Below are 25,334 nucleotides of genomic sequence, written 5' to 3' on the forward strand. Positions count from 1 at the left end.
TACTTCAAGTACTAACAGGCTTTCTTACTTAAAGTACTAATAGGCTTTCTTTCTTTAAGTACTAACAGGCTTTCTTTCTTTAAGTACTAACAGGCTTCTTACTTTAAGAACTAACAAACTTATTTACTTTAAGTACATGTACTAACAAACTTAATTACTTTAAGTACATGTACTAACAGACTTCTTACTTTATGTACTAAAATACTCCTTACTTATGTACTAACAGACTCCTTACTTATGTACTTACAGACTCCTTTCTTACTTTAGGTTCTAATAAATTCCTGACTTTAAGTACTAACAGGCTCTTTCCTTGTATTATTCTTTTAAAAAATTGAAAGTGTGGATATGTATTCAATAATATAAAAAAATAAATTATTAGAGATTGCTTATGAAAGAATCACCTTTTAATGAATTATTCAGATAAACTGGACATTTTGTCATGGACTCACCTGCCTGACAGAACAAGAAATAGAAAAAACACAGTTTATTTGTAGACTTTATTGAGAAAACATTAAAAAATACAAACATGATAACTGGACGGCTTTACCAATCACGATATTAATACTCCATTTTCAGCAGCTAGCCAATGTAGAAATAAAAACTCATATGTGCATATTAAGAAAATATCACTAGAAACAAGTGCCGATTTTCCTGTAACACCCCTCTTATATGCAATGAAATATTCCAATAATCCTTCATATAAAGTCCTGTCTATATACAAGGGGGGTGACAGGTTTCAATTTTATAAAATTTCAGATTTCACAATTCAAATACATGTATACGTTTCTGGAAAACCCCGTTCTTAATAAACTAGCATCAGCAGTCAAAACTTCATTTTTCAAAATATTCCTATGAAAATACTTAAAAAAATGTATACTTTCTCTTATTGTTAAACATAATATGGATTTTACTATAAAAAAAAGAGAAAAAAAATACATGTAAAAATCTATTTACAAAATTTATCACAGACAAGTTAGGACTAACAAACAATAACAAAGTCATATACGATCACATTTATGTTTCTGTCGTTAATTATATAAAATGGGGATATCACGGTGATCAGAATATAAAGTTACTTTTGGCAATATCCAACCCAGAAAATAATACCTTTTCAATAATACCTAATTTTTAATTAGTGTCTACATACGATTTTACTGAATCTTATATTCGAAGGCAGCAGATTGCGCCAGTATAAAAAGGTCAGCAGTTTGTTCTCGTAGTTCAGATGTTCCTTTTGGCGAATGTATAACTTCAATTTGAATACTATGTTCCGATCTTAAAAATACTTCAAATACTGTTCGATCTAACATCACGTATAATTAAGCTTCAATAAACAATACTGTTATCACAAAGCAACAATAAAAATATCCCTCTAGAAAATCTAAAAAAAACCACTTGTTTCACATAAAGCACTGCGCGATATTGTCAAAATAAATCAATGGACGGAATGATATCTAGGTCAATACGATATTTAACTTATAGCACATAATTACATATATCACATTTTTATATAGTGTAAACAAAGTCAACAATGCATTTCTATCTTCGTGAAATTTAACACAAAGATTCTGCCATTCACCCACGTAAAAAGTTGTTTTAGCTTGTGAAAATAAAGTCCAGAGTGTATTGTATCACAAAAATATATATAAATGCATTTCTTAATAAAAGAACAAAACAAAAGTAATAAATATATTAATAAGTCCATTTCAATATAAATCACATATTTATATATATATTTATCAAAGTTTTTCAAAGTGTACATTTTTAAATTATTATTATGAATATAAAATCAATATATTGGTCACTCCACCAAAATGGATTGAAATGTGATCCATTCTGTTCTATTTATAGACAAAAACAAATACCAATTGGGTGCCCTGTAGTGTGGATATATAAAATTTCATTTCTCAAGATGAAAACATTTTGGAAGATAAATGTCTATTTCATTTTTTCTTAACTGATGATTGAATAAATTTTCAAAATAGAATGGTTATATCCAAACAATACAAGACAATTGTTCGAGGAAATATAGTGACTATTTTTAGATTCTGCGAGCTTTAATTATCAAGCTGGCAGAGTAAAGCCACGCCTCGCTGTACCCAATGGTCTTCGGGTTTGTCCGTCGGGACTAACATCCCGATAACATAATTGGTGGAATGTCCTGTGGTGGATAACACGCCACGACGTTCACTAGTCTTGTACACCGGAATGTGGTAAACACCGGTCTCATCCAAGTCCTGTTTCTTGCACGGTTTCACCCAGATCTAAAAACAGCCAGTAAATGATTTAATGACATTTGGGTTGAGAATTTATTAAAAAAGTTGCACGTTTTGTAAGTAAAATTTAATTTCTTTAAACTTATATTTAAAAACAAGTTCTGATAATTATGATTGATCACTTAGAATGAAACCTGGTCATGATTCCAGTACATCTGAAAACAAACCACGACCTACATGATATAATGTGCTATATCACCTAAGGTTTAAACTTTTATTATTGATTCTGCATTTGCACCATAGATTCTTAAGAGAAAATACAAACAAATTGCTCTCATACAGGTTCTATTTATAGAATCATTCATTTTTAAAACAGAAACAATACTTCTGTAAACTACAGACATCAGATATATTGCTTTATACACTTTAAAAATAAGACATCAAAAAATTTGGTTACATATATATCTCATATCGTTCTCACTTCTCTATATTACATATATTGAATAGATCTTACCACAGGCATTGGGTCAAATAGTATTTTAGGCTCGGATTCTCCAAGTAAATGAGTTTTACGATCCCATCGTGCGCCTTCCACATATAACCCTTTCACGTACACACCTATAACCAGAACATGACAATTATGATACACAGAATAGTAAAATATTTATATCAACCAAATATTTGTTTGTTTGGTTTTATGGCGCACCAAAACAGTATAGGTCATATGGTGCTAAAACAGGAACGATGATTTTGGCTTACCTCCGGTGTTACAAACTTTAAAGCAATACCAGGGGTCAAAACCACCTCACCTATTGGAGCTAAGAGATGTACAGACATGAGTTATTTCATCTCTTACGATCACACAGGCATAAACGATAGCTGCAATTCTTATGCTTCAACTATCACCAACAACCCAACAACCATATATAAATCTTAAAAGATATTTTGATAACTTTAAACTTACTTAACATGTCATTTTATTTCTGATTTATAATAATCCTTGTTTTAACTGCATATTGCAAAAATCCCTAATCCCTCTATCCCGATAATCTTTAGTTTATAGTTTATATGAATTTATTTTAGTATGATTGAGTTGTAAGCTAGCTATAAGCTTATTGAAACATTCACAAATCCGTTCCTGGAACCAACCAGTACTGCAATGAGTGTAAAGTTTCTTGCTCAAGGAAGCAATGGCTGACCTGCGACATTATACGATCAGGTTCACAAACTCACTCATAGACGATAATGTTAGGCCAATCATATAAATATCGTATTCATAAAATTTTTACCATCATCTGGTGCAGTAGTGTAGTCTTTATCCTCCAGCACTTCGTAATCAAATGTGAGCAGATCAATCGGTATCGTGTATTTACGGGCAAAGTTCTGCTGGGCACCAGTCAAGAAGGCCTGGGTGAAGTAGAATCCAGATATCCAGAAAATGCTCGGAGCGTCGTTGTCAAACCAGTCCTGTAATGATGATAAGACAAAATATTGTATAACCCTAAGATTTAGATAGCTGAGTCTGTTTAAGAGTAAGATGGATATTTATTATATACTTTCAAAAGAAATATTAAAGAATATTGATGAAATAAAATGCATATTTTCATTTTCCATATTTTCACTTGTTACTGCAGTGAAACATATTTCCCGTTTTTCACTTGTGTCTTGCTGAGAAATGACTACTAATTTACATATAGAGAGCTGACTGGTAGATAAGAGGTATTGAGGAGTTTTCTTATTGTTTATGTATTTTATCCACCTTAATTCTTTTGCTATGACAACAATATGAAATGATTCATCTAAAAATAACATATTTAACATTTAGAAAAGCTCAAGGCTGCTTTAAAAATAGAAATAATATATACCTGCAAGAAATTCAATCTGGCCATGAAGTCATTGACGTAGGAGCCGAGGGGTTTCAATGATGGGTACGATCTCTTCATCCACATGCCTGGGATTTTACCCTTCAATATACTCAAGGTCACTTCCTCAAGGTCAGCTGACATGACTACCAGACCCTGTAATGTGAAGTTATGACAATATCTGTTATCTGTTTCTAGTCAATAACCCGTTGCAAGAATTAAGGAATGTTCATTCTTAGATGTACCAAATCAAAGTAAGGCCTCAGTTATTTGAGTCAAAGTATTAACTTCAGTCAAAGTAAGGTCTGACAAAGTATTAGGCCTCAGTAATTGAGTCAAAGGAAGGTCAGACAAAGTAAGGACAGTCAAAGTAAGGTCAGACAAAGTATTAGGCCTCAGTAATTGAGTCAAAGGAAGGTCAGACAAAGTAAGGTCAGTCAAAGGAAGGTCAGACAAAGTAAGGTCAGTCAAAGTAAGGTCAGACAAAGTATTAGGCCTCAGTAATTGAGTCAAAGGAAGGTCAGACAAAGTAAGGTCAGTCAAAGGAAGGTCAGACAAAGTAAGGTCAGCCAAAGTAAGGTCAGACAAAGTATTAGGCCTCAGTATTTGAGTCAAAGGAAGGTCAGACAATGAAAGGTCAATCAAAAGAAGCATGGTATGGTTAACCATTAATGCTATCTATAAACCACAAGAGGTAGCACAAATCTGTCACCAAAAAAAAATCTAACCTTGATAGCTTTCCTTATGTTTGCTAAACTGCTACGGATAACAGACAGTAGTCGGTTAAATCGGACCATTTCCTGCACCAGCACGGTGTTCATACTCTGCGAGTAGGATGTTGGGAATTTACGGAGTGCTGCATCGGTGTCATAATTTGGTGGTAATTTAGACAAGATGTCTGCGGCTACTTCATCTACGATGTCATCAGTGGAGCGACCACCTCCTGATGAAGCTCTTGCCTGCAGAAAACATTACATTCAATCAATTAAAATATGCACTTATTTTTTTTCAACTCTAAAATGAAGAATTTGAATGAGAGCGACAAAAAAGCAACAAAGCAATTAAAATGCCAAAATGTATTCTTTAAGTGCCATAATACACTAAAATTACCATAATCTGTAAATTAAAGGTATATTGAAGATTAAAATCTGAAAATGAGGTTAAACTTGAATTTATTGAGAAGTTCTTAAAATTATTGTGAAGTAAGAGGTTTTAATTCATCACTGGCAATGTAATACTTTAAAATAATGAGAAACTCAACTACAGAATGTTAAATCTTCAATTTCAAGCATTTAAATTAAAACTAAATCAAATTCAGTTGCTGGAAATATCATCAATGTAAGAGATTAAAAGAGATAAAATAAAATATTCAGTTAAATTACAATAAAAAGGGAAGTTGAAAAAATTGCAATTTATTTGAATATCATAAAAAAATGTCTATTCTACTTAAAGACAGGTTTTCTACTTATAAAACTTTATCTAACTAAATGATATACAAGGGAAAGAAGCCAAGGATATATCAGTATTATAATCTAAACTAGCATAACAAGTGTTTTCATTTAATGATTTTTATCTTGTACAAGGTAAAATGGCTTTAGTTTACAAATTAACCCAACGAAGGGGAAATAACATTAAAATCTGATAAATATGGCTTTAGTTTACAAATTAACCCAACGAGGGGAAAATAACATTAAAATCAGATGAATATGGCTTTAGTTTACAAATTAACCCAACAAAGGTAAAATAACATTAAAATCTGATGAACATGGCTTTAGTTTACACAGTCATTAACCCAACAAAGGTAAAAATAACATTAAAATCTGATGAATATGGCTTTAGTTTACAAATTAACCCAACAAAGGTAAAATAACATTAAAATCTGATGAATATGGCTTTAGTTTACAATTAACCCACGAAGGGGAAATAACATTAAAATCTGATGAATATGGCATTAGTTTACAAATTAACCCAACAAAGGTAAAATAACATTAAAATCTGATGAATATGGCTTTAGTTTACAAATTAACCCAACGATGGTAAGATAACAGTTAATTCTGTGTTTACAAAGTAACCTAATGGGGGATAATAATGGAAAAGTCTTTTTTTTAAAAATTAACCCAACTGAGTGACAACAACAGTAAATTATTCAGCGTATTATAAAGGGTTCAGTGAAGAAGCCGGGTAGAACAAAGAAACGGCACAAATGTGCGACACTGATAAATGCAGATGCCAACACCAACACCTAGGTGAGTGATACGGGTCTTCCTATAGTATAACATTTATATATTGTATGTGATACATGGGGATATATATAATATATTTATATATTGTCTAGGTAAAAAATTCATTTGTACAACATTATGGATCGGAATCCAATACCATTTGAGCCATTTGAAACTCTAAGCTCTAACAAAAGAAAGAAGTACGGTATATAAAAGATAATAAACTCTCTATCTGACTATGATGAAAACATATTGGTTAGGTTTTCCCTATTATGTTTCAATACAATTAACGCAAAACATGTTATACCACAGTTTTAACAGATTTCTGAAGCATTATTATTGCTATACAGAACAGAAAATAAACATCATACTGTTATTTTTTATTTTTTTGACCAAGTTTTTCAAACAGTCTAATGGTTTCCAGCTTTACTGGTGGAGAAAGACTTCAGGTGCCACACCATGCAGTATTTCAAGTAAGAACCACACCCGAGTAGAACCACAAACCTTCCGTAGGCTATGTGGATAGCTTCCTCACATGAACAATCCAATGTTCCCAGTGAGATTTAGAAAACTCAACCAAACAAACAAAATAACCAAACCCCAACATGTTTAAAGGCCCATTTTGCACCAGAAATGTTTTTATTTCATTCCTCAAAAGCTTTTTATGTTTGGTGTACTTTTAGATTTCAAAAAGTTATTCATTTTCAAAAAACTTTAACAATCTTTTTCTTCTGTTGCTATTTTGGCAATGAGTGTAGTTTATTGTCTTAGTATTTTGTATGGAAGTCAAAATACTACTTTGTTAACATTTTGCTACTTCTATAACAAAATAATATTTGCACATTTAGCACTACTCCCTTTAGGTAACAAGCATCTAACATTCCTCTAAAATTATCAATTAAACGCTATAAAACTAATTCTTACACATCCTAAAGAAGTAGAAAATTATTCATATCTGAGGCATTATGTGCCTTTAAGAATGTTATTTATAGATAAAAGAGTAAAATTAGATGTTCTAAATATAGATGGAATAAAAAGCTTATATTATTTGAAGTATAGCGTATCTAAGATATTAGTTGCTGAAAATGAAACAAGGAACATCGCAATGCAATGCAACCAGGTTTTCAGCAAAATATTTCACAGAAGCTTTGTCATGAAGGGGCATTTGTTTTTAATTGAACTTTTAGGAGCAATTATGGCTTTTTTAATATTCCTCAAACAAAAATGATTGAGAAATTTTATGTTGTATATTCGCCTTTTTTTCCCAAATATTTTAGAAAGGTAAACAGTACTTTATTTTTGCTTAATTTTTGCATTTTTGCGTCTCTTGTCATTTTCTTTTGTCAACAATATTGGCGTGTGGTGTTTTGTGCGATATCAAGAAAAGTATGTTCACAATTTTAAAAAAATACTTGAATGATGTCTTGGAAGAAACATGGGAATTTAGTGAGCGCCAGGGCACTTGATGACAAAACTTCTGTGAAAGTTTGGTCAAAATCCATTGAGAAATGTAGGAGGAGTTGCGCACTGTAGAAATTGTTCTCTATATATTCTGTATAAGGAAAAAATATACAAAAGGCCATAATTCGGTCAAATATTATCCAATCACAAAACCCCGACAATATGTGCCAGGCACTTGATAACAAAGCTTCTAAGAAAGTTTTGTCAAAATCCGTTGAGAAATGTAGGAGGAGTTGCGCACAGAAGAAATTGTTCACTATATATTCTATATAAGGAAAAAAAACAAAGGGCCATAATTAGGTCAAATATATACCAATTGCAAAACCCTGGCAATATGTGACAGGGCACTTGATGACAAAGCTTCTGAGAAAGTTTGGTCAAAATCCGTTGAGAAATGTAGGAGGAGTTGCGCACAGAAGAAATTGTTCACTATATATTTTATATAAGGAAAAAAAACAAAGGGCCATAATTAGGTCAAATATTATCTAATCGCAAAACCCCAACAATATGCGCCAGGGCACTTGATGACAAAGCTTCTGTGTAAGTTTGGTCAAAATCCGTTGAGAAATGTAGGAGGAGTTGCGCACAGAAGAAATTGTTTACGCCCGCCCGCCCGTCCGCCGACATACCTCAATCTGATAACCAGTTTTTTCCTTCGGAAAACCTGGTTAAAAAACAGAAATCTAAAAGAAGAGAAATCTTAAGATTTTATACATTACGGATATTGAATGAGTGTAGATTTAATACTAAATTTATTGAACTTGTTGAATAAAACAATATTACGCCCGCCAGGTCATCACAATATATGATTTTGTATTCAACTATTCTACACATATCACATATCAAAAATAAGAAGAGTTTTCAATTAAAAAAGTCATTTTTTATTGACACGTCTATAGTGTAATGTTAACATATAGCGATTTAACACCATGTTTGCATATAACGAAAATGACATCACATCAAAGTGTTTTCACAGTAGTTTTTTTTATTAAATGGCTTTATTACACTCCTGCACCTTGGTTTATGTGATAAAAATATTTAAATCTACACAGACCTGACCATTTCAATTTTTAAAGAATTACTAGGCTTAAATGATAACAAGAGGGCCATGATGGCCCTGGATCGCTCACCTGACACAACCGCATCCAAGCAATGTCTTAAACAAGCATCATGACCAAGTTTGATGCGACTGAGTCAAACATGTGACCTCTAGTGTGTTATAAAGATTTTTCCATATTTGGGCAATGTGACCTAATTTTTGACTGGACACGACCCATATTCAAACTTGACCTAGAAATCATCAAAACAACCTTCCTGACCAATTTCCAGGAAATTTGGATCAAAACTGCAGCCACTAGAGTGTTAAAAAGATTTTTCTATGTTTAGCTCCTGTGACCTAGTTTTTGACCAGACATGACCAATCTTAGCACTTGACCCAGAAAACATCAAAACAACATTCTTGACAAATTTCCTGAATATTTGAATAAAAACTGCAGCCACTAGAGTGTAAACAAGCTTTTTCTATTTTTAACTCCTGTGACCTAGTTTTTGACCTGAGATGGCCCATCTTCGAACTTGACCTAGAAATCATCAAAACAACCTTCCTGACAAATTTCCAGAATATTTGAATCAATACTGCAGCCACTAGAGTGTTAACAAGCTTTTTCTATGTTTAGCTCCTGTGACCTAGTTTTTGACCGGAGATAACCCATCTTCGAACTTGACCTAGACATCATCAAAACAACCTTCCTGACAAATTTCAAGAATATTTGGATGAAAACTGCAGCCCCTAATGTGTTAACAAGCTTTTCTATTTTTAGCTCCTGTGACCTAGTTTTTGACCGGTGATGACCCATCTTCGAACTTGACTTAGATATCATCAAAACAACCTTCTTGACAAATTTCCAGAACATTTAGATGAAAACTGCAGCCATTAGAGTGTTAACAAGCTTTTTCTATTTTTAGCTCCTGTGACCTAGTTTTTGACCTGAGATGACCCATCTTCGAACTTGACCTAGAAATCATCAAAACAACCTTTCTGACATATTTCCAGAATGTTTGGATGAAAACTGCAACCATTAGAGTGTTAACAAGCTTTTTCTTTTTTTGGCTCCTGTGACCTAGTTTTTGACCAGACATGACCCATCTTCGAACTTGACCTAGAAATCATTAAAACAACCTTCCCGACAAATTTCAAGAATATTTTAATCAAAACTGCAGCCACTAGAGTGTTAACAAGCTTTTTCTATTTTTAGCTCCTGTCACCTAGTTTTTGACTGGTGATAACCCATCTTCGAACTTGACCTGAAAATCATCAAAACAACCTTCCTGACAAATTTCCAAATATTTGGATGAAAACTGCAGCCACTAGAGTGTTAACAAGCTTTTTCTATTTTTAGCACCTGTGACCTAGTTTTTGACCGGACATGACCCATCTTCCAACTTGACCTAGATATCATCAAAACAACCTTCCTGACAAATTTCCAGAATATTTGGATGAGAACTGCAGCCACTAGAGTGTTAACAAGCTTTTTCTATTTTTAGCTCCTGTGACCTAGTTTTTGACCGGACATTACCCATCTTCCAACTTGACCTAGATATCATCAAAACAACCTTCCTGACAAATTTCCAGAATATTTGGATGAAAACTGCAGCCACTAGAGTGTTAACAAACTTTTTCTATTTTTAGCTCCTGTGACCTAGTTTTTGACCGGAGATGATCCATCTTCGAACTTGACCTAGATATTATCTAAGCAACCTTCCTGACAAATTTCCAGAATATTTGGATGAAAACTGCAGCCACTAGAGTGTTAACAAGCTTTTTCTATTTTTAGCTCCTGTGACCTAGTTTTTGACCAGACATGATCCATCTTTAAACTTGACCTAGATATCATCTAAACAACCTTCCTGACAAATTTCCAGAATATTTGGATGAAAACTGGCAGCCTATAGAGTGTTAACAAGCTTTTTCTACTTTTAGCTCCTGTGACCTAGTTTTTGACCAGACATGACCCATCTTCGAACTTGACCTAGATAAAATCAAAACAACCTTCCTGACAAATTTCCAAAATACTTGGATGAAAATTGCAGCCACTAGAGTGTTAACAAGCTTTTTCTATTTTTAGCTCCTGTGACCTAGTTTTTGACCAACATGATCCATCTTCAAACTTGACCTAGATATCATCTAAACAACCTTCCTGACAAATTTCCAGAATATTTGGATGAAAAACTGCAGCCTATAGAGTGTTAACAAGCTTTTTCTATTTTTAGCTCCTGTGACCTAGTTTTTGACCGGAGATGACCCATCTTTGAACTTGACCTAGAAACCATCAAAACAACTTTCCTGACAAATTTCCAGAATATTTGGATGAAAACTGCGGCCACTAGAGTGTTAACAAGCTTTTTCTATTTTTAGCACCTGTGACCTAGTTTTTGACCGGACATGACCCATCTTCCAACTTGACCTAGATATCATCAAAACAACCTTCCTGACAAATTTCCAGAATATTTGGATGAGAACTGCAGCCACTAGAGTGTTAACAAGCTTTTTCTATTTTTAGCTCCTGTGACCTAGTTTTTGACCGGAGATGACCCATCTTCGAACTTGACCTAGATATCATTAAAACAACCTTCCTGACAAATTTTCCAGAATATTTGTATGAAAACTGCAGCCTCTAGAGTGTTAACAAGCTTTTTTCTATTTTTAGCTCCTGTGACCTAGTTTTTGACCCGAGATAACCCATCTTCGAACTCGATCTGTATTTCATTGAGACAAACATTCTGACAAAGTTTGATGATGATCCAATCAAAACTGTGACTGCTAGACTGTTAACAACCCAATTATTAGAGTGTTAACAAGCTTTTTCTATTTTTAGCTTGTGACCTAGTTTTTGACCAGAGATGACCCATCTTCGAACTTGACCTAGATATCATCAAAACAACCTTCCTGACAAATTTCCAGAATATTTGTATGTAAACTGCAGCCTCTAGAGTGTTAACAAGCTTTTTTCTATTTTTAGCTCCTGTGACCTAGTTTTTGACCCGAGATAACCCATCTTCAAACTCGATCTGTATTTCATTGAGACAAACATTCTGACAAAGTTTGATGATGATCCAATCAAAACTGTGACTGCTAGACTGTTAACAACCCAATTATTAGAGTGTTAACAAGCTTTTTCTATTTTTAGCTTGTGACCTAGTTTTTGACCAGAGATGACCCATCTTCGAACTTGACCTAGATATCATCAAAACAACCTTCCTGACAAATTTCCAGAATATTTGGATGAAAACTGCAGCCTCTAGAGTGTTAACAAGCTTTTTCTATTTTTAGCTCCTGTGACCTAGTTTTTGACCCGAGATAACCCATCTTCGAACTCGATCTGTATTTCATTGAGACAAACATTCTGACAAAGTTTGATGATGATCCAATCAAAAACTGTGACTGCTAGACTGTTAACAACCCAATTTTAGAGTGTTAACAAGCTTTTTTCTATTTTTAGCTCGTGACCTAGTTTTTGACCAGAGATGACCCATCTTCGAACTTGACCTAGATATCATCAAAACAACCTTCCTGACAAATTTCCAGAATATTTGTATGAAAACTGCAGCCTCTAGAGTGTTAACAAGCTTTTTCTATTTTTAGCTCCTGTGACCTAGTTTTTGACCCGAGATAACCCATCTTCGAACTCGATCTGTATTTCATTGAGACAAACATTCTGACAAAGTTTGATGATGATCCAATCAAAACTGTGACTGCTAGACTGTTAACAACCCAATTGTTGACGACGCACGACGCACGACGCACGACGACGGACGCCGGACATAGCCCCATCACTATACCTCACCTTGACCACTTCGTGGTCAGGTGAGCTAAAAATTGAACATGAAATAAAATTTAATGTAACACTGGATATCAAAACTTGAAGTACGATTCATTATTTTGTACAGTATCTTACTTTAATCTTCTGTACAGTGAACATCATACTTATTAGTTTTCTTTACTGAAATAATTTGATTGTAGCTTTAAGGTATGGTATTTTAAACAAAATCAAGAAATTATTGAATTATTTTAATTATTATTTTTTTACTTTATTTTTAAAATAGTACATTTGTACACTTCAGGGAATGCATGTGAATTCTTATTTTCAATTAAAATAGAGAATAAAGCTGAAAAGCAGAATTCTTAGAAGTAGTAGCAAGTATTTTCTAAGTAATAACTTACTGACTAAAATCTTGGTAGTTTTTTGAATAGTGAACATAAATTGTAATGATATCATTCAATTTCATTGAATATAAATGTAATGTATGAAAATAAATGAAATTTATTTAAAAATATTGATGAAAATTCTTACTTTGAATCTACAAATAATTTACATCAGGTAAATAAATATCCAATAGAATGATAATTACCCTATACAAAATTACTTGTACAGTGAAACCTTTACAGAGCAACCACCCCTGTAGAGCAATTACCTCTTAACAAACAAAAATTCTTTCGTGTTTTTTTCGAAATAAAATACTTCAAATCAAATTTTGCATCTCTATAGCAAAACCATCTCAACAACAACCAAACTCATTGTTTCTACCACATAGGGATTTGCTTTATTAAACTTGAAATTGCTACTTTAAAAACTACCAAGATTTCTAAAGTATATGTATATATATTAGGTTATATAGGAGGTAAAAAAAGCTCCCAAAACCATGCATGTATATATTTGATAGAATGTAAATCTAGAAGTGGTTTTGAAGACTACAAAGTTCTAGTCTTGAATACAACATTACATGCTGCTAAACTCCGCCTCGTTCGAGAACGGAGGGCTTACCCGTTTCTGTGAGGCCGATGAATGCCAGCAATGGTTTTTACGTGCATTTTTTTCATGGCCGGGTAGAGTAATGTGTACATACCACCAGGACACGTAAACCAAACAATTAAAATGAAAAAAGAAAGGCAAAAACAATGCATTAGCATAAACAGATGAAAAGAATAAACTTAAAGAAAAAAACAGAAAACTTAAGCCCATGAAAATTAATATAACAAATGAATATGCATGTACATATGTATAATATTGGTGTCATTCTTATCAACACAATATTTCATGCAATTACAGCATTCCTGATTATTTAAACTTATTCCATATGTGTTCACAAACCAAAGATGAAAAATAAGGCCAAATGAGCAAATTATTTCCAAACTATTCTAAAATCCATTCTTAGCCATGCAATTTTTTTGGTATAAAAAAATTTGTGTGCATTTTCATGAAGAGTGGTATAGTATATTAAACATCTATATTCATTTTTTACTACCTGGACATGAAAACTTAAGACAAGGCGAGTGATGTCACGAATAATTAAGTAGCTACGAATCACAAGTCAACATAACATTTGAAGTGAATAAATTCAGTTATTTTATCACATAAAGAAAAGATATCAATTATATTTTACAAACTTTAAAATGTACCTATCTACTGACAAAAGCATGATTTTAAAGAATTTTTACAGAGTTGAAGAGGCCTTAAAAGGGCCCCTGTTACAGAAGGGAAAAAAACCCTCCAAAGTAAATTTAACAAAACCTCATGTTTGATTTTTGATATTTAACTTTCTTTTTGCTATAATCTAGGGTGCTGATCAACATTCAAACAAATTAACATCAAACTTTGGTTTAAAATCTGTTCCGAACATTTTCATTAACAACAACAGAAACAACAGAGTTTCCACTAACCTGGCCCTGCGACTAATCAACGCAATAAAGACAGAAAAGAGATGATTTCATGAAAAAAAGCATCGCAAAAGCAAAAGTTCTATATCTTTAAAACCTTCTGTGAAATAAATTTTCAAATGTGAAAAGCTCAAAACTGTGAACATATATACTGAATGCGTGTAATTTTTTTATAATTGCCAAACACACGAGGCATATATGTATTAAAGTTTCAGACCAGCTTGTCTATCTATGAGAGCTTTTTCTTTACATTTTATTTTTTGTACTTTAGACTCAAGTATTCTAACATTTTTGCTGAACTAATTCTTAATTAAATGAGTCCAATACTGTTAAATTCGTAAGTTTGTAAAATAATTACAAATAATAAGAATATATTTATTTATGCATGTTATTTCTATATGTATAAAAGCATTTTTACATTAAATAACTCAGATATATACATATAAAATATGTGATTATATATATTGTTTAAGTTTCAACTCATTTACATGTATACAAAAGCAAATAAATTCAAACAAGAAGGAAAATTAAAATACAATACAGAATATCACCAAGGTTAACTGTACATAACCAAGACTTTTTTTTCACAAAATATGTTCATAAATCAAAAATGTCCCTGTTCCATATCTGTTAATAAGGTTAAGTTCAGATTTTGAAATTTTCACCTTGACTTTACTGTCAAGGTCATTCAGGGGTCAACGCCAAATTCAATATGTATATAAAGTTTTTGCCCCTCAAATGTATTTGTGCTCAACTATAAGGGGTCTAGCTTGTTAAATGAAAATATTGTGATCACGGTCAAAGTGGTCAGTAAGACGGACTGGCCATTCATGACCAAAAATATACCCAATGATATCAATCTGGGTGTCTTAAAAAAGTTAAAATCAAAAAGAAATTATCACACATGTTAACAAAGATGATCCGCTTTTTTCTAAAATTGTCTCCCTTACCTGAGTCAAGAGAATGTTCTCAAAGAGGGTTCTGGTCTCCTTCTGGTCCTTGGTGATGTCAGCGTTGTCGTGCATGCCAAAGATTCCAGGTTTAGCATTGTGTGGCAAATTATTGATGTATTCAATGTAGGAATCATACTGCAGAACAAAAAATAAAGTCACATGTCATATAGATCTATAGAATATAGATGTAAGTAATAAATTGTATTTTATTTAGGTTTTACATAGCACCAGTGCTGCCAAAGTCATATAAGAATTCTTTTCCACAAGCAAAGCCCCTGATGCCATTTCGTTTATTATTTCAAACATTTGCAGCATGGCACTGTAGAGTCATTTTGTTTATCATCTTTAACAATTCAAACCTCCATCTGATATTATATGTGACAATATTTCAGATATATAACATAGTGTCAAGCATATATGCTGAAAAATCAAAGAAAGGTTGAATGTAACAAAGTGACAGATGTCACAACTTCTTGATATATTTTACATAATATTTGTGGAAGAAACAAACAGTCGAACAACTTTCTGTTATATTTTACAAAATTGAACAAACAAAACTGTCAAGGACAAGAAAGAAACTGTTAAACCAAAAGGTCAAGGTCAAGAAAAAAACTGTGAAACCAAAAGGTCAAGGTCAGGAAACAAACTGTGAAACCAAATGGTCAAGGTCAAGAAACAAACTGTCAAAATTTACCTCCCCATCTGGAGGTGCCTTGTAAAATTTTGAAGAATCAAAGTAGTAGTTATCATCCTTGATGATCTCGGGACAGTAGAATTTGTTCATGATGCTGTGTAGCGTACGACGATCACGATCGTCAGTCACACGACCTCCGTAGTTACATTCTCCCGTCAGGTACCTAATAGCATCGTACTGTACATCCTGGTCACGAGAAAAAAAAAACAAGTTCAGTTTAATCGAAATTATTAAAGTGATAATATAAAACAAGTTCTTGCATTTTACATGTATCACTTTCGAGTCAGGTTCCTGGAACTAACCAGTTACTGATGTCACACTAGGAAACATGGTCGTGACCAGAGTATGGCATAAATCCATGATTCCTTGTTTGAGAGGCAGGCACCTTAACCACGTAGCAAACCTGCTCCTACTTAGCTTTTACTAAGAAAAACAAAATAAACAAGCAAATAAGTTAACTAATATCCCCCAATGAATTAAATACTACGCACACTAAGATAAAAAAAGTCCCCATATTTCACTGCAATATCTCAGTCAACAGATCTAAATACTTAATTTAATCTTTATTAAAATCTGTACCCTTTTTTTAAATTTTTTTTTATATTAACGAATATTTTCTTGCAGCTCAAGGGCAATAACTCTTCAGCATTCATTAATCAAACTGCTTTCATATCTTTTTTCTTTTGACTGGTGGGGAAGGGTGAGACTGGTAAGTAGCCCAGTCTACCTGTAAACAAATTGTACATACAGAAAATGAATGTTTTTTTTTCTCTACTTGTTAAATTAAGGGAAAAAGAAAAGATGAGAAATTTGTTTTAACTTACATCATAATCATTGAGGAACATGTTTAACTGTCGTACACTGATACGTAAATCTGTCTCGTTAAACTCGTAGGGAATGTTCCAACCGAGAGGTCCGAACTTTCTACGCTCCTGTATAATACCATGGAAGAAACACAGTCCGAACAACAGCTTCTTCCATGCATGCTGAAAGATATTCATACACATATAATACAAAATTAGTACTTTATTAAATCATTTGGATTCACATATCATTACCTTTGTGCAGTAATGTGTTAACTCCTTTTAAATTTTATTAGGAGTTAACCTATTACTGCACTAAGGTGACAATATATTATTTAATATTTATTACAAATGAACATCTTAGTGTAAATGTTAAATTTTATGACATAAACAATTTAATTTTTAGTAATGTTGCAAAGCTATGAACATATATGTTATTATACAATCATTAATTATATCATTAAAATGAGTTTTAATGTATTATCTTTACTCCTCAAAATATTGACTATTGTTAGAATATTACAATTATGGAAAGAAGAAATTAATGACATGTCTTCCCCTTAGTGCAATAACAGTCCTTCTAAATTTAATGGCAGTTAATCAATTATTGCACTAAGGTGACGATGTGTGAGTTGGGATTTGTTTACCCTCGCCAATGGAAAAATTACCATATGTGCGAGCATTTTTCTAAATCAAATTATCCTTAAATGACTTTAAAACACAAGTGCTAAAAGACGTGACAGTTTTTCAGTGAAACAAACAAACAAACATGAACACTTCACATAATTAAATTCTGAGGAACACATGCACATTTTAGAACACAATATTACCCAAATCAGGTAAAAATACCCAAATCAGGTAAAACAGTCATTCAAAGGGAGATAATTTGTGTAAAATCTTCAAACAATATAGTAAACAGTGAAATTCGATCAAATTTAAATTATTCATACAACTCCGTCTTACCTTTTGCTACATAAGATATATAATAGTTTTAATTAAAAACTTGAAGAACAAAACTACTACTGTACTTCACAAATGTTTCAATAATTTTACTATTAAAAATTCTGAATATATTTTAACAGTTCCCTGAAATTTTTTATTGCAAGGCTGAAAATAAGGTATTCATTATAAACCATTAACTACTCAAATTTAAATTATTTAACAAGAAATGTAAACATTTTGATAAAAAAAATGTTATGCCCAAATGTTAATACAGACTGGAAAGGTTTCTTACCAAGTGAATTTTTTCAAATTATTTTACATATTTGTCTTTAAGATTTGTTATCTCCTTAATTTACAACTTACAACGTTTTTTCGTTAAAGAATTTTCTTCTTAAAAAAGCATGCATTTCATTTCAACATACATATGTTTTGACTTGACAAAATTGTGACCACGAACATTACAATACTGAAAATACCGTTTGTATGATACGAATGTCAAGATGCTTCTTCTGAAACAAGATTATTTTTCAAAAATAACACTTTTCTTCTAGGATTCTTTTTCACATATAATATCCTCTTCTAGATTAACATACATGTGAACTTTTTTGATGATCAAGTGGGTGATTTTTCTTCAAAAAGAGGGAGATTTTAGAATTTGCAATAAACAAAGAAGGAAGTTCTGACATCAAAAAGAGGGAGATTTCTTTAATTTGTGAAAATACCCCTTATTTTAAGAAAAATCTTTGAAAGTATGGCTGCAGAAAGTGGGAGGCTCCCGCTTAAAGTGGGAGAGTTCACATGTATGGATTAATTTTTTCCAACATAACGTTCTCTTCTAGATTCGTAAAACAAGAGCTGTCCCTAAGACAGTGTGCTCGACTATTCTCAGTGCTTGATAGTAAAACGAGAGCCTGGATAATGTAAAAACCTGGATAATGTAGAATTTTTTAAGTTTGAAAATGGGCCATAATTCTGTCAAAATCTGTGTAAGAGTTGTGACTTGTAAAGTAAACCCCTATTACGCTCATATTTAAGTCTGCGATATTTCAATCCATTACCTTCAGTAATTTTGGAGAGACCAAATTGCATGAAAAAACTTAAACAAAGTGTGACGCCAACGCCTAGAAGGCTTCAATAGCTCTCCCTATTTTTTTAATAGTCAAGCTAAAAATGTTATCTAAAGCAATAATGAAAAGATCATAACCGTGAAGAAAATTTCAACTGCAAAAACTCTTCATCAATTCTAAAAATATTTGATAAGATGTTTTGTTGTCATAAACTATTCAATAAATTTTAAACTTTTATGACATTACAATGATGCTGTTCAAATTGTGTACAACCTGTACCAATTTAATTAGGATGGTAGCATGATAAGTGAAAGTATAAAGTAAAGGCACTACTCTGTAATTTTATCTGTATTTAATATCTAAAAATCTTAAAGTATTATATAAATATAGATAAAAAGGCATTGGTACTCAATACTAAAATTCAAATAACTGGTTATCCAACTCACTGTTCAACTTACCAATATGGCACTGAAATTTGGGGATATTAAAATGGCAACATTAAGTTGACCAGCCAAAAGTTTAGAGATCCCATGTAGGTCAAACTAGGCAAAAAACTGAATAATTACTGTGCTTATTTTACGTAAAACAAGACAATTTTATAATTTATATATCAAAACCTTCACATGCCTGAAATATCTTAAAAAGGTCATTTTTAATATACAGAATAAGGAAATGACAAAAGGAAAAAAAATTGTCTGTCAGGTTGGTCTAAAAACCTTACTTCTCAAAGTTTATACATTCCTTCAATATACAAAAGGCTCTACATTTAATTTACAATGAAAAATGCTACATGACTGTGAGATTGTGAAAAGTACCAATGCCTTTTTTCATTCTCTATACTATAATAAAAATCTGTTTATAATTTCTTGTACTAGATACTTTGTCTAGCTAACTAGTATACAAAAATTTAAGAAGAAAAGAAATATCTAGAAGTCTATTTATCTTTTGTGTTTAATATATAGGACACTTTTTAACATGGATGTTTTAAGCAGTTAAAATGGCACAGAATAAAACTTCTCAATGCTTTTCATAAACTTGGGTAAAGATAACCAATTTGGGTCTCACTGTTTTTTTTTTACCTAAACTGTCCTCTATATGTATCAGGAAACTCTTGATAAACACACACACAAATGCCAGAGAAGGAATGACCATAGACAGTGTCTTCAGAAACAAGAATTCTGAATGGAAGTGGTTAGATCAAGTACAAGTGTCCTACAACACCCAAGGTCCATTGACCTTACAACTCCTAAGTTTAACATGGAGATGCCAAATTAACACTGTCATCTCTATTATAAGATATTTCCACAATATGGCCGACTTTATTCAATCACCTACTATAGTGCTAATAGAATTTAAGGATGATTTCACAGTATCATTGGCTTTATTCAAAACAGAGCCATTAAATTTGCCAGATCAGAACAGACAGTATGCATGAACATATGGCTTCCTATTTAATCATTCTGTAAGACAGTCATTTTACTTTGGTACAATGGGGAAACATGCCATTCAAGAAGTGAATTTACTAAAACATGCTAAATGACCTATAGTAAGTCACGTTTCACCATGCTATGTGTGCATATTTGAAACACCATTCTCCAAAAGTTCTAAACTAGTTTAAAAGTATAGTGTATATAAAAATGTGCTACTTCTTTAAGTAAAGATAGCATTATATATTTGCTACTTTATTTTGTACAGTACTTACTAAATTTGTCGGCTATTCAAATCAAAACAATGCAAAATAATAATATATTTTAATCAATCTTATTTCAAAATCCTATCAGAGTAAGAAAAAATTCCCTTGATCCTATGCATTGAATATTAAAGGAATATAAAATAAAATCCTTATTTACCATATTAACTCATTTACAAGACATTTTTAACCCTTTTACTTAGATGGTTACAATATACATGCCCGACTTATAGGCAGATCACAAAAGTACTAAGATAACTATATGATTCAAAACACTATTGACTTTAGTATAAAATAAAAACCCTTTATGCTTAATACAGAACCAGCATAAAATAAAGAGCCTTTGTATGCTATAAAGGCCATGGAAAATATAGAACATCTACAAAATACACCATTACACTCATGTTAAATATAGATTCTATATAAAATATAAACCCTGACTTATCAGCCTTACGTCTTATATAAGTAAGTAAAAAAGGAATGTTCTGTAAAGATGCCGAAATACTAGTAGCTTCATAAAATATCATAACTTTACCAATTCTTAGTAAAAACAGAAATCAAAATTAGTAGAGAAATAATCAACAATATTTAATCCATGCAAAAACTTCTAAATGTTGTTTTCATTTTTCAACAGATGAAACAAAATTGACAAGCTATTAGACGATTTGTAACTTATACTTATGCAAATAAATGACAAAAAGGGAATGGTATGACATTAAAAAAAAAATAAAAAAATAAAGAAAGAAAAATGAACGGTCCTTAAAATCACATGAAAACTTTTACAAATCAATGTACATATATATTAGGGATACCATACCTTGTTTTTCTCTACAGAGTTGAAGAATTCTGTATCAGAAATTGGGTCAGAAAGGTACGATCTCATAATGTTGAAACGTAGACCTTTTGGCGGCTCATTGGTCATTTTAACACCGTTTTGTAAGATGGAGACAGGGAAAGTGTTTGATGGGTAACTTGTTAACCACAGTCGGAAATCAGGATGCACCGTTTCTGGATTCAATTCCTAAAATAACAAAATTTTAATATTACCAAAATATCTGTTTTGTTTGAAACTATTCATACAAAAACTTTACAAAACTATTTTGTTTGAAACTATTCATACTTTTTCTTGGGGAAAAGAGCTTGAAGTTAATATTGAATCTTTATAGATTCAATATGATGAAGATTCTTACCTCACAGATTTTTTCAAGTGTTGTCATCCAGGAAGTAGCTAAATGACAGTTCTGTAACATAACCCAAGTTCCTTCCTTTGTTCCTTTGTCTATCATTCTGAGGGCAATAGGTCCTTGACCTTGACCTAATGATAGGGAGTCAAACTTGGCACCTCCGAAACCCTGAAATTAGAACAGTTTATAGTAATATCACCTTTGCTAGTGTTATGTACTTGATAGAAATCATGTTTTACTTGGATATGCTATGTGATGTGACAACTTTAAATCTTTTTTAAAGTCTTTATGTACACCAATTTCAATATACATCTTTTTATTGAATTCTCTTTATTACATTCTAAATTAGAACGAAACAATAAACTTTTTCTTTTTGGATTTACGAAACTATCTGTTTTGTTTGGAACTATTCATACAAACAAAGAAAAGTCAAAACTATCTATTTTGTTTGGAACCATTCATACAAACAAAGAAAAGTCTAAACTTTACGAAACAATCTGTTTTGATTAAAGCTATTCATACAAAAACTTTAAGAAACTATCTTATTTGTTTGAAACTGTTAATACTTTTTCTTAGGGAAAAGAGCTTGAAGTTAATATTATACTTTTATTTTTTCAATATGATGAAGATTCTTACCTCACAAATTTTTTCAAGTGTTGTCATCCAGGAAGTAGCTAAATGACAATTCTGTAACATAACCCAGGTTCCTTCCTTTGTTCCTTTGTCTATCATTCTGAGAGCAATAGGTCCTTGACCTTGACCTAATGACAGGGAGTCAAACTTGGCACCTCCGAAACCCTGAAATTAGAATGGTTTACAGTAAAAATACGAGTCATATGCTTGGAAGAGATAATGTTTTACTTCCATATGCTATGTGATGTGACAACTTTAAATCTTTTTTTTTTAGTCTTTATGTACACCAGTATTAATATACATCTTTTTATTGTATTGTCTTCATTACATGCTAAATTAGAACGACAAGATTTTTTTCTTTTTCATTCAGATTTTAAGTTTCATATAACATGAAGACTATTTTCTGTCTGAATCATTTGTTTAAAATCTTCACAATAACAACACAATAGTCACACAAAAACCAACCTACCTGATCTTCTGCAAACTTGAGAAGAGCCGACATAGGATCACCACCAGGGGAGAGAACAAACAGAAGTGGAGCACAACTATTACTGTCACCAAAAGCCTTTGGTAGATCAAACGGAGGCGGCTCAATGTACTTCTTGCCAATTTTCTCCGTCACAAAGTCTTGTATAGCTGGGACAACCTATAATAGAAGAATATAACTGAATTTCTCCTCACTTCGTAACTGTGTAAAATATCTTGAACATCATGAACATTTTCATGGACTTCAAGTGTAGTGTGGTGGCAGTGAAAAGTTACCCTGCACTCATTTTCATCCATAAGCTGGTTTGATATAAATCAATTATCACAAACCCGTGCCGATTTTGCGACTCCGTAAATATGATATTGCACAGCTGTGCATATATTTTGATGCGACGTCATTTACGTTATATAAACATAGCATTAAAGCTCATAAAGGATATACCATTATCGAACATTTTAAAATGAGAATCATATAGAGAAATATCTGGCACTGTTTAATTTTCGTAATTTTATAAAACATTTATTCATCAAATACCTAAATACAAGTTTTGAATTTAGATTTTTTTTTCTTCACATTACTTACCTTGTCAGGTCTCAGACATCTAAGTACCAGCATTTTCTGGAAACTTCCCAGTCTATCTGCCCATTCTCCTGTTATTTTAAACTGTTGTGGCTCCTAAAATATTTAAAATTATGTCTTTAAAAGCACCCAACAAAGTTCAAGTCTAATCTGACACAGTACATTATATAAAACAAAGTCTAAATTAATTTGTTTAAATGCATCAAGTAGCAGCAAAAATCTGTTAATGTTATATGGCAAAATTCCTTTTCTGTTTCTTAATGAAGGAAAGATAAACCAATATTTCTGTGTACGTTATTTCATTTTTTACTATGGTAAAACCCTCAATTGTCATTTTGCTTTCATAAAATAAATATATGTTAAACAAAATGTGCCAAACTTCACGAAACTATACTGAGGACAATTTTCCCTAAACTTCAATACTGCTGCATGTTTAAAACTTAAAGAATGCCTGAAATAGCAGATCAATGTGACCATAGTTTAAACATACCACACTGTCGTAAAGCTCTTTCCACATATCTTTGTTAGCAGCAAATTTTGTTCTCATGTTTTTGAACGCGGGTAACTCATCCAGCCTACAAATCTCGTCCCAGGATTGCTGTGGTAACCATGTGGTGGGGTTAGCATGAGGGTTGTCCAGACCAATACCTCCTGTTAACAGGAAACGCCACTCTTCCTCGTTCACCTCTTTGTTGTGTTTTAGAATGTTCACACATAGCAGGAATGAGAACAGCAACTGCAAACAAAAACAAAAGTCATCATTTCAATAATATCCATTATATTTTTTTCATTAGTTTTCTTTTCATTTTAAAACTTCGTCACATTTTAAAATGGATTTTTTTGATACATAATTCATAAGGTAATGTGTCTAGAAATAACAGATATATACATGTAATTCATTTCTTAAAAATATACAAAATGCTTTGGTAAACAACTATAAAATGAGGATATCATTTTTTTAAACAATAACAAAATAGGAAAGCACTATCAGTCTTATATTGTCTTGTTACCATTATCAATATTTCAGCAGACGTACCTTATCTTTCTCAAACAGGGATCTACAGATGTTACAGTAGAGAGAATATGTGAAATGATGGTACAAGTTGTCCAGACGTTTCTTCAGGTCCTCAGACTTCTCGGCATTCTCGATGGAGAGACAGAAGAGGTTAATAAACCACATGAGCGAGTACTGGTACATAGGTTCAATATTGGCCAGGTCGGCAATAGAGAAGAACAAGATCGTGGAGTGGATAGCGATAGGTTTGTAACCAAGACGAGCAGTGTCAATCTTCTTCTCGGTCTCCTCAGCAATGGCCTGTAATATAGTAAATAATTTCCACGTCTTATATCTTTAAGTCCCTTACATTTTTTGGACTCACACTTTTCAATGAAATACTTAATATATTATAGATATTAGTGATATATACAGTCAAACTTGTGGTAAAAACAACCTCTGAATAAAGATAACCCTGCAAATAATGGGATAACCCTTTATTGATAAAATACATGTAGTTTAAAGTAACCTCCAAAAAAAGAAGGCATGTCTAAAAAAAACAAACTTATTTGTCTCTCCTTTGGCCTTTGTTCTTTGTTCAAAGCGTCATAACACACTTTTCTTAACTAAGAAATTTGGTTTCTATGCATTTCTATGTTGACATATAATACGTGTTTTTGAAAACTTTTGAAAATTCAAGATAAAGAATCTTGAATCCATGACCTTAACTGAGCTTCACAGACTTGCAAAGTTTTGTAATTAACAGAAAATTAAAGGAAAAATAGAAGAAAAAAAATCTTGAGAATTTTTGCACAAAAATTTCTTTAGTATC

At 32.1% G+C, this 25,334-nt stretch overlaps 1 protein-coding gene across 1 annotated transcript in view; it reads right to left on the reverse strand.

Annotated features, from left to right (window-relative positions):
* Positions 1 to 483: 483 nt before the first annotated feature.
* The window catches only part of LOC132718294 (dynein axonemal heavy chain 7-like), an 89,691-nt gene continuing 64,840 nt past the window's right edge, over positions 484 to 25,334 (reverse strand). Inside the window, 16 exon segments of the mRNA XM_060701983.1 lie at positions 484 to 2,264; positions 2,731 to 2,834; positions 3,506 to 3,683; positions 4,082 to 4,234; positions 4,807 to 5,037; positions 14,480 to 14,491; positions 15,427 to 15,564; positions 16,124 to 16,309; positions 16,948 to 17,109; positions 20,638 to 20,649; positions 21,443 to 21,646; positions 22,446 to 22,607; positions 22,912 to 23,088; positions 23,512 to 23,604; positions 23,999 to 24,244; positions 24,545 to 24,823. Coding sequence (XP_060557966.1) covers positions 2,058 to 2,264; positions 2,731 to 2,834; positions 3,506 to 3,683; positions 4,082 to 4,234; positions 4,807 to 5,037; positions 14,480 to 14,491; positions 15,427 to 15,564; positions 16,124 to 16,309; positions 16,948 to 17,109; positions 20,638 to 20,649; positions 21,443 to 21,646; positions 22,446 to 22,607; positions 22,912 to 23,088; positions 23,512 to 23,604; positions 23,999 to 24,244; positions 24,545 to 24,823 — 2,544 coding nt within the window. The 3' untranslated portion in view covers positions 484 to 2,057.

The sequence above is a fragment of the Ruditapes philippinarum genome, unplaced genomic scaffold, assembly GCF_026571515.1.
Source record: "Ruditapes philippinarum isolate M1 unplaced genomic scaffold, ASM2657151v2 ctg1573_1_1_1_1, whole genome shotgun sequence".
NCBI classification, from domain to species: Eukaryota; Metazoa; Mollusca; class Bivalvia; order Venerida; family Veneridae; genus Ruditapes; species Ruditapes philippinarum.